The 16,501-nt window shown below is 34.5% G+C and overlaps 1 protein-coding gene and 1 pseudogene across 1 annotated transcript; both read right to left on the bottom strand.

Annotated features, from left to right (window-relative positions):
• Positions 1–295: 295 nt before the first annotated feature.
• On the bottom strand, positions 296–2,891 carry LOC133034257 (G-type lectin S-receptor-like serine/threonine-protein kinase At4g27290; annotated as a pseudogene).
• Positions 2,892–15,348: 12,457 nt separating this feature from the next.
• Positions 15,349–16,299, bottom strand: LOC115720020 (S-locus-specific glycoprotein S13-like). Its single transcript, XM_061110454.1, has one exon. The coding sequence runs from the start codon at positions 16,133–16,135 to the stop codon at positions 15,473–15,475; it is 663 nt and encodes a 220-aa protein (XP_060966437.1). The 5' UTR covers positions 16,136–16,299; the 3' UTR covers positions 15,349–15,472.
• Between the last annotated feature and the right edge of the window lie 202 nt (positions 16,300–16,501).

Raw genomic sequence — 16,501 nt, 5'->3', positions numbered from 1 at the left:
TTAAAGTTGTAGAATTTCACCTGGCTGATAGGCTCTGGCACTCGATACTTTGCGAGTGTCGATCTCATTCCCTATTAAAACCAAAAGATACAAAGAAAATGGATCAAAAGAGCTTAATCATCACAGCACTACCAAGAATGGAGCTTAACGAAAAAAAACAAAGTATCCCATTTTCCTACAAATAGTTTTCTTTATTCTCATCTCTCAAAACAAAGTTACCATCATCCAAGAACTCAACCAACGGTTCTCGGGTTTGTAATTTCGATGAGTTTGTAGACCAAACAACAAGGAACTAGATGAGCCCTTGATCAAGCTACATCGGTTTGCGACTCAAACAACAATTTGAACTGAAATGTTGTACCAAATTCATCGATAACAATAGTAGGCAATAAATCTAATAATGGATCATTATAACTAAGGAAAGCTCCAACTATACAATTGAAATGATGCTATAGCTTGAAAATTTACATAAAAATTTGTGATTTGTTGTATGAATTCTCTATCGTGCCTCGACAGCTGTCATGCTTACATTGCCTGATTGGGGCCGATTAGAGGAGGAATAATCTGCATCCAAAGAATATGTGCTATTCCAATATGCTGGCGGTTTGGGTTGAGGCAACAACCTCTCACCACTCAACATTAGAACGATAGAAGACATATCAGGCCTATCAATAGGCATTTGTTGCACACACAAAAGGCCAATGTGGATGCAACGCAACGCTTCTTCCATGTTTTCATTCGAATATTTTAGTAAGCACTTCTCAATAAGCTTAAATTCTTTGCCTTCCCTCATCAAATTCCATGCCTAACAAAATATTTAATAAAACATAAATAAATATACCAATTTCGCTATTAATGTGTCATTAATTAAGTACTTTTCATATGTAAAACTTACCAATCCAATGAGATTGAGACTACTATATTCATCATAAAAGGATCTACTTTTCTCCCACTTACTATTTCTAAAATCAACGCGCCAAAACTAAATACATCAGATTTTATTGAAAATAGACCATCAAAGGCATATTCTGGCGCCATATAACCACTGCATTTACATAATAAATTTTTTTAGATTATGAATATTAAAGAAACTAGGTTTGTTTTTTAAAGATGACTTACTAAGTTCCTACTACTTTGCGTGTCTTTCCTTCTATTTGGTCTCCACCAAAAGTTCTAGCCAAGCTAAAGTCTGCAATTTTGGGATTCATGTCTTTATCAAGTAACACATTACTTGCTTTAAGATCTCGATGTATAATTCTCAATCTTGAATCATCATGAAGATAGAGAAGCCCCTTAGCAATTCCACATACAATCTAGAAGCACTTAGGCCAATCTAATAGTATTCTTCGACTTTCATCTGCAAATGTTAGTATTTTTCTTTAATTCGAACAAAATTGGCAAATTTTACACAATAGAACATTACATGTGTTAAAAGAATGGTGAAAGAGTGTTACCAAAAATGAAATAGTCAAGGCTTTTGTTGGACATGTACTCATAAATTGATAGCTTCATTTCTTTATGAGTACAATAACCAAATATCTTTAAGATTCTGATGTTGAAGCTTAGCAATTAGTTTAATTTTATTTTGAACTCATTGACTCCTTCTCCAGAATTCATTGATAGACTCTTCACAGAAATTTATGTACCTCCTTCCAAGGTACCCTATTACATCACAATGGTAATATTCATAATTTGTAAAAAGAAAAGAGAATGTTATGAAGCAAGTAAATGAGAGAGAATCTTACTCTGTATACAGGTCCAAAACCGCCCTCTCCAAGCTTATTAGCCTATGAAAAATTATTAGTGGCAATACTAATTGTATTTATGTTGAATAATGGAAGCTCCATGTCATCATCTTCACTTTCCTTCCTCTCACAAAAATTATTAGTGGCTGTGAAGATTAAAATGTTGGAAATAATAAAAAAACCCTCCTTATACAATCTTGTAAAAATAGTGTTCACAATGTTATAAGATACTTTGTACTTATTTGTTACTTTAAACTTAAATTTGATCAATAAAATATTATCAACACAACCAATCTGTCATCAATTATATAATTGTATTTTGTGTTCTAATGTAGTTCATGGGATGTCCAACAATTTTTCAAGAAATTTTAGATAATTTATGAATGTCCAAATCAAAAAATTAATGTTATCTCAGTAGTGAAAATTTAGTGAGTATGCACTTAAATTTTACAAAACCAAATGCTCTGTTCTGTTCAAATCAAAACAATTCCAAGCCAAAAGTGTTGTATGACAAAAACGAAGTAAAGGGTAGAGTTGAATCTCTTACCATTAATGGATCTCCTTCTGTAAATGTAATAGCCAATCAAAACTAATCCAACAAAGAGAATGACAGCTACAATTATCACTACTTTCTTCACCTTTGAATTACCATTACCACCAACACTTGTTTCTTTTGGAGCTGAGAAAGGCAAAAACAATACAGAACACATGTGAACTTAATATGGATATAGACAGTGTCGGCCCTAGGTATAGGCGGGCTAAGCCTGTGCTTAGGGCTCACTCATTTTAGGGGCCCAAATAAAAAAAAATACCTTTTAAAGAAAAGAATATACCATTAAGGGCTCAATTTTTTTGTTTTTTTTTTTCTATGGCCCATTTCAACTCAGGACCGACTCTGGATATAGATAGCATTTTAAATCTGTACTAATCTGTACCTGTTGTTGAAAATGGTATTCGAAGATAAACATTTTGTTGTCAGCCATAAGTACCCTTGCTATTTCGAGTATCAAACAAATCCCCGAACCATAGTACACACTCAGTGCCAATACCTAATTCAGATTTACTACCATCTAAATTGGAATTATAACCATAAGCTGTACAAGAGCAATTGCTTAAGCATTTAGCATTGCATTCATCGTGCTTCATACTTTTAGTTGCCCAAGTATACTTAGTTTGGGGCACTTTCAACTCAGAAGTTAAGTAAAACATATCTTTTTCTTTATCATCACAGCTCACAAAACTGTTCCTCACACATCCTTGTGACAAATTATTTTTATTCTTTGGCTCGAAACCTTCTAAACATTGGCAAATTGGATCATCATCCACTATGATACATTTAGAATTAGCTCCACAAGTGCCATAATTGTCACATGTCTCCTGGAATTCTGTAATAAAATTCCCATACTTCTTGTTCTTCTTCTACCCATCTCGTGTAATCAATTGCTTGGCTCAAAAAAATTCTTGAGATCAATGAGTACTCAATTTCAACATTGTAAGAGAAGTAAATTTCATCCTCATTGTGCACAAATTCATAATTAGAGCTTTCCCAAGAAACTGATACATGATTCGAAGTTCCCCCGAAACTTACACATCTCCATGGCCCTTCGCGATACAAAATCGAAGAACCATTACGAATAAATAATTGAGGAAATGTATGTTAGAATTAATATTGTGGACTAATATAATCATAAGCTTAATACCATAAACACAATCATTAACTATGTGTGCAATATTTGTTCATAACCATAATGGGATGGTTGATAAATTAATTATGTATTAGAGGCACATGAGAGCACTCTTTATATTATAATTGGCCCATTAAATTATAGTATACCATAAAAGGACCACTTAAGCCCTATTAGTGAGTAACCCCTTAGGGTTATAAGGGTATGAGATGTATTTATATATATGTTATTGATGGTAGAGTGGTTTTGAGGTGTATGGTAATAAGAAAATAGGGGATTGCTCCACATTGTGGCTCTAAGGGTTTGGGTTCAATCTTGAGAACTTGTTGGTGATTCTTGTTGGAGGCATTAAAGCAAAATGACTCATGTGGATGGATTGGGAGGTATGTGTATTTATGAATTTGATGCTCTAAATAAATATTGATCTTGGTTGATGATTATGAGTAATAAAGATTAGCATTTAATGTATTTTTGTTAGCTCATAATCTGTAGAAAGTTTAGCAATTGGTATCACAGCCAGGTTATTGATTTTAGAGCTCAAATTTTTTCATAAACCCTTTTTTATTCAAATCTGAAATTTGTGATAATTATTTTCGGATTAATATGTTAATGTTGTATAAATATGAGTTCTATGATTTTAAATGTGTTCATATATGTTTTGGGAACCATTTTTTTATATTTTCCATGGAGGTACATGGAAGCTTAACAATGGAGGAACCCATTTCAGATTTACCATTTTTGGTATATCATTTTGTGTTTTTTGAATTAAATGGGTGTTGGAAAATAATAGAGGGTTGAAAATGGAACAAAACCCCTCAAACGCCGTCGGATTTGGTGGCCGGAGGTGGTATATCCGTCCGGGTCACGAACCGGGTCGCGCCGATCCGGCTTGCAGACCCCAGGGCCCGTGTGTGGGTTTTTTGGTGACAGGGACGACAGAAAACGACATGTCGTTTGCCACTGTCGGGCAAAAACGACATGTCGTACGCCCTTCGGTTCAGCCTTCACGAGCAAAAAACGACGTGTCGTTTTATTGGGGCTCTGGTTGTCGTTCGCGTTGAACGACATGTCATTTCCAAAAAACGACGTGTCGTACTAACAGGAGGCTCAGCCCTTTGCAGCGAAAAACGACAGGTCGTTTATGACCCAGCTGCATGTCGTTTTCACCAAACGACATGTCATTTTTCATAAACGACACGTCGTACGTCAGATTAAAAAAAAAAGAGGAAAAAGGCAGGAGTGTGGGGGCGCGTGCAGGGTCATTTTTCACCAATTTTTCCATTTTTAGCATTCTATCATTCTCACATCTTTATTTTATGCATAATATTAATTCATGATTTTATTCATAATCTTAGTTATTAATATTATCTTGTTATGGCATAAATTAATGTTCATTTAAACAATTAGTGCTTATTTTCTTACCTATCGTAAGATTAAGTATGGAAAATTATTTGGTAATGAGGAACATTTAAATATTAATTTATTTAAATATTGTATCTTCCTCCCATATAAGATTAAGATCCTTATAAATAATTAATTATCCTATCGATAATAATTGTTTGCTAAGGATGCTTAATATGGTGAAGAAAATTTTATTAAATATTATGAATCACAATTTATATATCCTTTCGATAGTAAATTAATGTATTTGATTATAATATTTAATAGATTGTTCTTACCTGTGTATGAGTTATACTTTATTAATTTTGTCTAAGAACTCTAGCATACATGATGATCATTTGTTATTTTGCGATCATTTATTTATGAGAGAAAGAGCACAAATGACATGATTTTGTTATAACATGCATTTAATGGTTATTGCTCTTGTTTCTCATTCAGCTTTAAGCGTTCCAAGAAACTCTGCCATGTTGACGCTAAATGGAACCAACCATAAGCAGTGGGTTGAATCCCTCATGCTAAATTTGACTCTTATGAGAGTGGACTTGGCCTTGAGAATGGATGCACCGCCTAAACCCGCTGATGATGCCACTGAAAAGGACAAGAAGTCCTATGAGGATTGGGAGCATTCCAATCGCTGTTGTTTGATGCTTATGAGATATCACATGGATGAGTCCATTCGTGATAGTATTCATCAGATTGAAAATGCAAAGGATTTTCTTGCTGCCATTAAGGAAAAGTACAAAAAGTTCTCAAAGAATGAGAAAAATGAGTGCTTGACTTTGTTCCATCGCACTAATTATGCCGATACGGGTGATATTAGAGCCCACATTGACAAGCTCATGGGTTGTACCAAAAGCTCAAGGGCATGGGATTGGATCTTGGTGAGGATTACATGGTATGGTTTGTGATGTAAACTATTCCTTCTCAATTTGATTCGATCAGATCAAGCTACAATGCTCAAAAGGAGTAGTGGACCATTGAGGAGATGACTGCTATTCTTGCCAAAGAAGAAGAGGACATGAAAAAGGGGAGAGCAAGAAGTATCTCCATGGTGACCAATCCAAACAATTCTCACAAGAGAAAATTCGCTCCCAACAACTCTAGTGACCAAAGGTTTCATAAGAAGAAAGCCACCAATCCTAAGGGAAATGGACAAGCAAGCTCTTCTTCATCTGGTCATAAGAATGAGTTTTTCAAAAGGAAGTGCAACTTTTGTCAATGGTTCGGGCATAAGAAAGCTGATTTCCGAAGGCTCAAAGCTCACTTAGAGAAGAAAGGTAATTGTCTAGTGATGGTTTGTTTGGAATCCAATATTATTGATGTGCCCTCAAACACTTGGTGGTTAGATACTGGTGCTACAATTCATGTTACGAATTCTTTACAGGCAGTGACAAGTCGAAGAAGGCCGAGTAGGTTGGAGGAGTATGTGTACATGGGAGACGATACTAAAGTCAGAGTTGAATTTTTTGGGACTGTTATTCTAGTGAATGCGGGCATTTTTTGGAGTTGCATGATGTTGCTTATTTACCATCTATTAGGAGGAATTTGATCTCTGTATCTATTTTGGATAGACTAGGTTATAGTCTTCATTTTGGAACTGGAAAACTGACTTTGTATTGTGACTCTATGTTGATTGGAAATGGAACTTTATGTGGAAACTTATATAAGCTTGATTTACATGATGTTGTTCCTATAACTTCTCCCTCTTGTCCATCTTCTTCTTCTCTTAATGCTGTTGTTGGTTCTAAATGTGCAAGATCAGATTTGAAATCTTCCATGCTTTGGCACAAACGTTTAGGCCATATTTCTAGAGATAGAATGGAAAGATTGGTGAAAGATGGTGTGCTTCAGGATCTTGATTTTTCTGATTTTACTGCCTGTGTTGATTGTATAAAAGGAAAGTTGACTGCCAAGGTTAGAAAAAGTAAGTCAGACAGATGTGCAGATGTGTTAGAGCTTATCCATACTGATATTTGTGGGCCTTTTGTTCCACCTGCTATGGGTGGTTATAAATACTTTATCACCTTCATCGATGATTTTTCCCGATATGGCCACGTTGAGCTCATTCGTGAAAAATCTGAATCTTTAGATGCTTTCAAGATTTTCAAGACGAATGTTGAGCTTCAAAAGGGAAAGAAAATTAAAGCTGTCAATTCTGATAGAGGTGGTGAGTATTTGTTGTGATAAATCCAACACGCAAGTATACGTATCGTTTTAAAAAGTAATACTCAGGTAAGTGAGATCGTTCCCACGAGGACTGTAGCTAAGTACCAATCAATTAAATTCTTGTTTCTATTTGGTAGAATCAATAATAAGGTTGAATAATTAAATAACTAAAAATTGAAAAGCAAGATAATAATAATAAAAAGTGTAATTAAGTATGGATGAATATTTAGGAAAAAAAATCTTGTTCATTTAATTACCCAATTGTTAATGCTAATTACTATTCTCTTTCTCAATGTGAATGACAGATTATAAAAATTAACCTAACTCTTTTCAGATCTTTTAGGTCCTAAATTACATGTTATCTAATCATCTCTGAGATAGATTAACATATAATCAGCATTAAGCAATAATCCAAATGTCACAAGGCTATGCAAATACTTTCGTTTCACATCAAAACCTAGTTTATCCAATTTTAGCATTCCTAATTCTCACTTTTCAGATTTTGAATTGGGATCATAAAGCATGTACAAGGTGATCAATCTTTAACATGTAATTAAACACAAATTGGGATAAATTCACAATCAAGAAAGAAGAAATAGCAATTATCATTAGCTAAAGATAATTTCAATCAACATTCATTATCTCCCCAAATAGGAGTTTAGTTCATAAAATCTAATAACATCCATAATCAAAACTAAAACAGAAATTAACATACAAATTAAAAGTTTAAGAAAGAACTAGTTGGTGATTGCATTCCGGATCGCCACAATTGCTTCCTTTGCCTCCTTCTTCATCTCTAGGGTTTTTTTTCTGCCTCCTTTCCTTCTAAAACACGAGCGTCTTAAATAGAAATTAGGGTTGCTACCTTTGAAAAAGTCAAAAACTGCCCAAAAATCTCATTTTTCGCCCCTAGTCGCGACTACATAAAGTCTAGTCGCGACCATAGGCAAAATACGAAAAAAAAACTCGCTGTTTGACTCCTAGTTCGCAACCATGAAAAAGGGTCGTGACCATGGAAAGTGGTGGTCGCGACTACTAGAGCAAAATTTGACAGCTTCAGCATCTTTCAATAAAATATGCATAACTTTGACATACAAACTCCAAATGAGTTGATTCAAGATGCGTTAGAAAGAAGAAAAAGAAATCTAAAACTTTTATGTTTTGACTTTTTCCAAAATCTGATTAAAACATAGTCAAATTTAAGCTTGAAGTTTCAGCTTTATATTCTTGCAGAATTTTCTCTATTCTATAGCTTGTTATTTTTCGAAATTTGATCAATTGATAAATTCCAAGTGTGAAACTTGAAATCAAAGAAAACATACAAGCGTAATTCTATTCCAAAAAGAATAACAAAGAAGGAAAATAACTATAAAAAGTGACCCAAAATGTAGGCTAAAAATAGCCTAACAAATTCCCCCAAACTAGATTCTTACTCGCGCTCGAGTAAGACTAAGACTAACACTAAAACTCGATTAACTAAGCTATCAGATAATTATATTACTAGTGGCTCATGTAAAATTTTCTTCCATCAACTAAACTAGATTTTTAATTCTAAAAACTCTAACAATTAATTAGGATGCTCTTCTTATCACACAATGTAGAGATACAAACTAACTTCAATATTAAAATAATGTCATAATTGTTTCACTCCATCAAATCAGTCCACAAACTAATAACCAATGTGCTTGCATGCTTACCTCTCTCCACTAATGTTGACAACATTCTTTTTGGAATCAAAAGAACTTTTTAAGGTTAGAATTTATGGCTTAGATATTTGGAAAATGAAAGACAATTTTGGCTAAAGGTATCATAAACACAAAAGAACCCACAAGCTTCTCATAATTTTAAAATTTCCCGAAGTGTTCCCACAACTAACCATGATTGAGATTTTTCTATTTTATTTTTTTTCAATCACCAGACATCACTGAAATTTTCTTTTATTTCTGATTTTTTTTAATTCTTTTTTTTTTTTCAAGTGATGTCGAGTTACAATTCTTTTTTTTTTTTTCACTTGTTTCTCAATCACGCAAGATTTTTTTTCTTTTCTTCAATACTTCCACACACTAAATATTTCACTCCCCCAAACTTATTGTAAGGCTTATGATACCATTCAAAATGTAATGAGGACAAAAACAACAGTGTGGATACATCTTTTAGTTCAATGGGTGAAGAAACGAAATAAGTTTAGGCTCAAAAGGGTTCACAAAGGATATTCATTTTATGGTAGGCTTGAAAGGCTCAAACTATCCAAACAAGCTACCTAAATCATGTTCCTATTAAATGTTGTCAAGGATTTCGCCTCAAGAGAATAAGACATGCAAGTTCTAAGCTATTCAATCAATCTTACCACAAACCACAGTGAAACAATTATAACATATTTCATAGATCGTCAAATTGCATTCATACACAGGCTTTACAAGCATCCAAACTAATCCAAAGAGTTAAAAGAATTAAGCACACAGTTTCAAAATTTCAAGACATTTCACAAATAACAACAGCAACAAAATTGATCTCGGCTTAATTAACAACAAACTAAACCACGACAACTAAAAAAAAAACAAAAAAACTAACTAAACAACTAAACAATCAAACAAATAAAAAAAATTAAAATTAAGCCCCTCCCCCAAACTAATTTTTTTCACATTGTTCCCAATGTGAAAATAAAACTTAAAGAGAAGAAAGCCTACCTTAGGTCCATGCCACATCAACAAGCGGTTGACGCCCATAATAAGCGTCATGCAAGACAACTTGAAAGTTGTTTTTAAAGATGCCCTCAAGCTTGGCGTGTAATGAGTTTGAACCAAAATCTGCACCAACAACAAAAAACCTTGGATGATGAGCTTGGGGAGAAGCCTTTGGTAACTCGAAGAGAATACAATATGGAGAATGCGGTATTAGTGGAAAATAAGGGTCCATTGGTGGTTCATAATATAGTGGTGTTGACAACCTCAAATCAACAACTACAAGTGATTCTTCTGCCACCAATGGCACCTCTTTCTTGCTTTTCTCAAATAACCTATCAATTGGTTGTTCAATTTCCTCATGACCATCCGCATCCTTGACTGTGATTTGATCTTCAATAATTTCATCATTGAGGATGGATGTTTCTTCATTCACCAAATTGAGATCATCATTTGTTGAGCAAGCATCCAATGTATCCAAATTTTCAACCACTTCAAAGGATTCTTTCTCTTCAATTCTAGGCTCAGTCTCTTCTATGTATTCATCTGATGGTGCTTCTACTATATTCAAACAACTCTCATAACTTTCGTTATTTGAGTTATTATCCTTAAAACTCTCTGAATCATGCGCCATTAAATTATCACATAGAGCTTTTACCATGTCCGCCAAGCGATTAATCTCTTTTGGAAGTGATAGTAGATCCTCATCTTCTTCAATTGGTTGGGGTGAGTTTGGACAATAAGGAGGGTATTGGTGACTCCAAGCTTGAAGTGATGGATTCTAATGCCAATCGTAATCAAAATCTGCCATATCATTCAACAGATTTATTGCTTCATGACCTCTGCTTAACAAAGGCCCTTCAGTAACCTCTGCTCCATAATCCACCCAACTTTTTGTTTCATCATCAAGTCCATTATAAAAGAGCCACGTAAAACATCCACTTGAGAAAGTGGGATAGCATCTCTCTCCAAGCTCTTTAAATCTCCTCCAAGCAGAATAGAATGGTTCATTGTGTTGTTGGACAAAATCGTCAAGATATAACATTTGGATTTACCTTGCAGGTCAACCTCATCAATAAAACATTTATAAACTTAAATAAAAAGAAACCAAATTGGAATAGAATTCAACTATATTGATATTAAATAAAACAGTCCCCGACAACGACGCCAAAAACTTGTTGTGATAAATCCAACACGCAAGTATACGTATCGTTTTAACAAGTAATACTCAGGTAAGTGAGATCGTTCCCACGAGGACTGTAGCTAAGTACCAATCAATTAAATTCTTGTTTCTATTTGGTAGAATCAATAATAAGGTTGAATAATTAAATAACTAAAAATTGAAAAGCAGGATAATAATAATAAAAAGTGTAATTAATTATGGATGAATATTTAGGAAAAAGAATCCTGTTGATTTAATTACCCAATTGTTAATGCTAATTACTATTCTCTTTCTCAATGTGAATGACAGATTATAAAAATTAACCTAACTCTTTTCAGATCTTTTAGGTCCTAAATCACATGTTATCTAATCATCTCTGAGATAGATTAACATATAATCAGCATTAAGCAATAATCCAAATGTCACAAGGCTATGCAAATACTTTCGTTTCACATCAAAACCTAGTTTATCCAATTTTAGCATTCCTAATTCTCACTTTTCAGATTTTGAATTGGGATCATAAAGCATGTACAAGGTGATCAATCTTAAACATGTAATTAAACACAAATTTGGATAAATTCACAATCAAGAAAGGAGAAATAACAATTATCATTAACTAAAGATAATTTCAATCAACATTCATCATCTCCCCAAATAGGAGTTTAGTTCATAAAATCTATAATAACATCCATAATCAAAACTAAAACAGAAATTAACATAGAAATTAAAAGTTTAAGAAAGAACTAGTTGGTGATTGCATTCCGGATCGCCACAATTGCTTCCTTTGCCTCCTTCTTCATCTCAAGGGTTTTTTTTCTGCCTCCTTTCCTTCTAAAACACGAGCATCTTAAATAGAAATTAGGGTTGCTACTTTTGAAAAAGTCCAAAACTGCCTAAAAATCTCGTTTTTCGCCCCTAGTCGCGACTACATAAAGTCTAGTCGCGACCATAGACAAAATACAAAAAAAACTCACTGTTTGGCTCCTAGTCGCGACCATGAAAAAGGTTCGCGACCATGGAAAGTGGTGGTCGCGACTACTGGAGCAAAATTTGACAGCTTCAGCATCTTTCAGTAAAATATGCATAACTTTCACATACCAACTCCAAATGAGTTGATTCAAGATTCGTTGGAAAGAAGAAAAAGAAATCTAAAACGTTTATGTTTTGACTTTTTCCAAAATCTGATTAAAACATAGTCAAATTTAAGCTTGAAGTTTAAGCTTTATTTTCTTACAGAATTTTCTCTATTCTATAGCTTGTTATTTTCCGAAATTTGATCAATTGATAAATTCTAAGTGTGAAACCTAAAATCAAAGAAAACAAGCGTAATTCTATTCCAAAAAGAATAACAAAGAAGGAAAACAACTATAAAAAGTGACCCAAAATGTAGGCTAAAATTAGCCTAACAGTATTATGGGCGTTATGATGAAACTGGAAGGAACCCCGGGCCTTTTGCCAAATACTTGAAAGAATGTGGTATTGATGCAAGATATACAATGCCAGGGACACCCCAGCAAAATGGAATTGCTGAAAGAAGTAATCGCACACTTCTTGACATGGTACGTTGTATGTTGATTCATTCTAGCTTGCCAGAATTTTTGTGGGGTGAGGCATTAAGGACTGTTGTCTTGAATCAATTACCTAGCAAATCTGTCCCAAAGACACCATACGAGTTGTGGTCAGGTAAGAAACCGAGTTTGCGTGATTTTCATGTTTGGGGATGTAAAGCTGAGGTAAGGCCCTATAATCCACAATCTAAGAAGCTTGATCCGAAGACTATTAGTGGCTATTTTGTAGGCTACACTATTGGTTCGAGGGGTTCTAGATTCTATTGTCCTTCTCACACACCAGGGTGATAGAATCAGATAGAGCTGTCTATTTTGATGATGAATTTGGTTCAAGTCAAGGGTCAAGAGAAATTGTGTTCAGGGAAGAACGTATTTATGTCCCTGTACCCGTTGCTTCCGCTTCCGCTCCTACTATTGATCCTGTGATTGAACAAATTCCAAAAGAAGCTCGTGACGAACCTCAGAATCATATGCAAGATGAAAATCCTGATATTGAGGTTGATGAAGTTGTATTGAGAAGATAAGAGAGAGCTCACAAACCTGCTATTCATGATGACTACCTTGTTTATTTGCAAGAACATGATTATGATGTGGGAGACGCTTCTGAACCAGTTTCCTACCAAGAAGCCATGAGGAGTCCTCAATCTAAGTTATGGTTGAATGCAATGACAGATGAGTCAAGTTCCATGTCGCGAAACAAAGTATGGAATTTAGTTGTCCTACCGGAAGGTTGCAGACCCATTGGGTGCAAATGGGTTTACAAGATTAAATATGATTCAAGTGGGCAGCCAGTAAAGTATAAGGCTAGACTTGTTGCTAAAGGATATAGCCAGAGAGAAGGTATTGATTTCAAAGAAACATTCTCACCTGTCTCTACCAAAGATTCTTTGCGAATCATCTTGGCTATAGTTGCTCATTTTGATTTGGAACTTGAACAAATGGATGTAAAAACTGCCTTTCTAAATGGAGATTTGTATGAAGATATCTACATGACTCAACCTGTTGGTTTTGAGGAGCCTAGCAAGGAGCATATGGTTTGCAAGCTCAATAAGTCTATTTATGGACTTAAACAAGCATCAAGAAAGTGGTATCTCAAGTTTGATGCAGTTGTCACTGCAAATGGTTTCATGGAGAATAAAGTTGATCAATGTATATATATATATGAAGGTCAGTGGGAGCAGCTTCATCTTCATGGTACTGTATGTTGATGATATTTTGCTTGCTTCTAATGATAAAAATTTATTGTCTGAGACAAAACAATTATTATCTGACCATTTTGATATGAAAGATCTTGGTGAGGCTTCATATGTACTTGGGATACAGATCCTTCGAGATAGAACTAAAGGTATTCTTCGGTTGTCTCAGAGAACTTACATTGATCGGATTTTGAAAAGATTCAATATGCATACTTGTTCACCTGGAAAGGCGCCAATAGTGAAAGGTGATAAATTCTCAAAGGGCCAATGTCCACAAAATGACAAAGAGAGAGATGAAATGAAAGTGGTTCCTTATGCGTCAGTTGTGGGTAGCCTGATGTACGCTCAAGTATGCACACGTCCTGACATTACTTTTGTTGTTGGCGTGTTGGGTAGATACTTGAGTGATCCTGGACTTAGCCATTGGAAAGTGGCTAAGAAGGTCATGCGGTATCTTCAGGGTACCAAGAATCATGTGTTGACCTATCGGGGAGCTGACACTCTTGATATAGTTGGGTTTAGTGACGCCGATTATGCAGGATGCGTGGATGATAAGAAATCCACATCAGGCTACATTTTTATGATGGCTGGAGGAGCTGTTTCGTGGAAAAGTGTCAAACAGACACTCACAGCATCCTCAACGATGAAGGTAGAGTATATGGCGTGTTATGAGGCTACTTGTCAGGCAATATGGCTGCGGAACTTCATTTCAGCATTGGGTGTTATGGACTCTATCTCGAGACCGCTGAAATTGTATTGTGATAATTCCGCAGCAGTAGCTTTTTCTAGAAATGTTAGAAGTACTTCCCGTTCTAAACACATTGACATAAAGTACTATTTTTTTAAAGAGAAAGTTACAGAGTCTCTTATTTCCATTGAATACACGCCTAGCACTGGCATGTTAGCAGACCCACTAACGAAAGGCTTACCCATATTTGTATTTTTGGAGCATGTTGCTCGAATGGGATTGTTAGGAGCCTAGCTGTTCAGCTCAGTGGGAGTTTTTCTATTATGTATTGAACATGCTAGTATCTTGCATGGAATGCTTATGATTTGCGTTTTTGAACATGCATAATGATATTGTAGTCACTTCTAGTTATTGTTGACATATACATGCATATATGTGTTGTTTATTGAAGTGACAGGTACAAATGGAGATGAATGCGCATAGTCTCAATTTTTGTTGTACCTCATGCATGTTTGGTTTGATTGTTAATGATTGTTATTGAATTAAAATATCTTCATGGTCAATTCATACATAATATATATATCCCGTCGATATGATACTATGTATGTTTTTAATTGGTGACCTTATGTGTGGTAGACAATGTTATGGTGATTAATTATATTGTCCAAGTGGGAGAATGTTAGAATTAATATTGTGGACTAATATAATCATAAGCTTAATACCATAAACACAATCATTAACTATGTGCCCAATATTTGTTCATAACCATAATGAGATGGTTGATAAATTAATTATGTATTAGAGGCACATGAGAGCACCCTTTATATTAAAATTGGCCCATTAAATTATAGTATACCATAAAAGGACCACTTAAGCCCTATTAGTGAGTAACCCCTTAGGGTTATAAGGGTATGAGAGTATTTATATATATGTTATTGATGGTAGAGTGGTTTTGAGGTGTATGGTAATAAGAAAATAGGGGATTGCTCTACATTGTGGCTCTAAGGGTTTGGGTTCAATCTTGAGAACTTGTTGGTGATTCTTGTTGGAGGCATTAAAGCAAAATGACTCATGTGGATGGATTGGGAGGTATGTGTATTTATGAATTTGATGCTCTAAATAAATATTGATCTTGGTTGATGATTATGAGTAATAAAGATTAGCATTTAATGTATTTTTGTTAGCTCATAATCTGTAGAAAGTTTAACAATGTATGGTTTGGTTCATCAAGCTCAATCCTATAAGTGAAATCTCCATGACAAGGATCATCAGAGCTCTTCCACGACGATAATCGCCTATTTAAACGTCGCCTCAAGTCCCATCCCAATTTCATTCCTGGTAACATTGTATCAGTAGGATAATCAAAGCTTTCCCATAAAAAAATTGTTGTGTTTGCATCTTTCTCATCTCCCAAAACCAAGTTACCATTATCCAAGAGCTGAACTAGTGGTTCCTGAGCTTGTTTCGACGAGTTTGAAGACCAAACAAGCACTCTGTTATTACTCTGTCCAGAAAAAAGCACAAGATCTCCTTTGTTGTTTATACTCAACAAGCCAGATGAATCCTTGATCGGTTCACATCGGTTTGCAACCCAAACAACAGTTTGGTTACCAGTAATGTTGTTGTACCAAATTCCCAGGTAACGATTCTTTGATGAACTAGCTGATGGAGTAAAGAATCCTAGTCCAAACATTCCTTCTTTGGATACCAATAAAGCTGTGTTGTTATTATCTCTCATAATATCAGATTTTCTAATGGTATCAACCACAACAAAAGTTGTTCTATACGGAGAAAAGAGACTCAAAACAACTAAGAAGGTAACCGTAAAAGAAACCAACTCCATATATTATTACTTTTCTCTGCTTCAAGTGATTATAATGGCTAAAAACATCATATAAGAGGAGGGGAATAACTGCAATCTGAGTAAGAACAAGAACATGAATTTCAAAATCCAAAATAGAAATATAGAAAGATATAATAACAAGTGAAAAAAAAAATAATTTTGAGTGAATTTATATCATTAAATATAACATTATTAATAGAAACAGAGCCACAAAATGATCAAGGTCAAACCAGATCAATATATATTATATATATATGTAAATACTCAAGAGAAATTAGTGTACGTACCTTATTAATGCAGGTTTTATATTTATATTACTAGCATTAATAGATCAACTTTGATCTGAAAATTTTAGATATATCATTG

Source organism: Cannabis sativa, chromosome 2, assembly GCF_029168945.1.
Source record: "Cannabis sativa cultivar Pink pepper isolate KNU-18-1 chromosome 2, ASM2916894v1, whole genome shotgun sequence".
Lineage (NCBI taxonomy): Eukaryota > Viridiplantae > Streptophyta > Magnoliopsida > Rosales > Cannabaceae > Cannabis > Cannabis sativa.
Note: the sequence above shows the minus strand (reverse complement) of the source record. Positions and strands in the feature narration are given on the sequence as shown.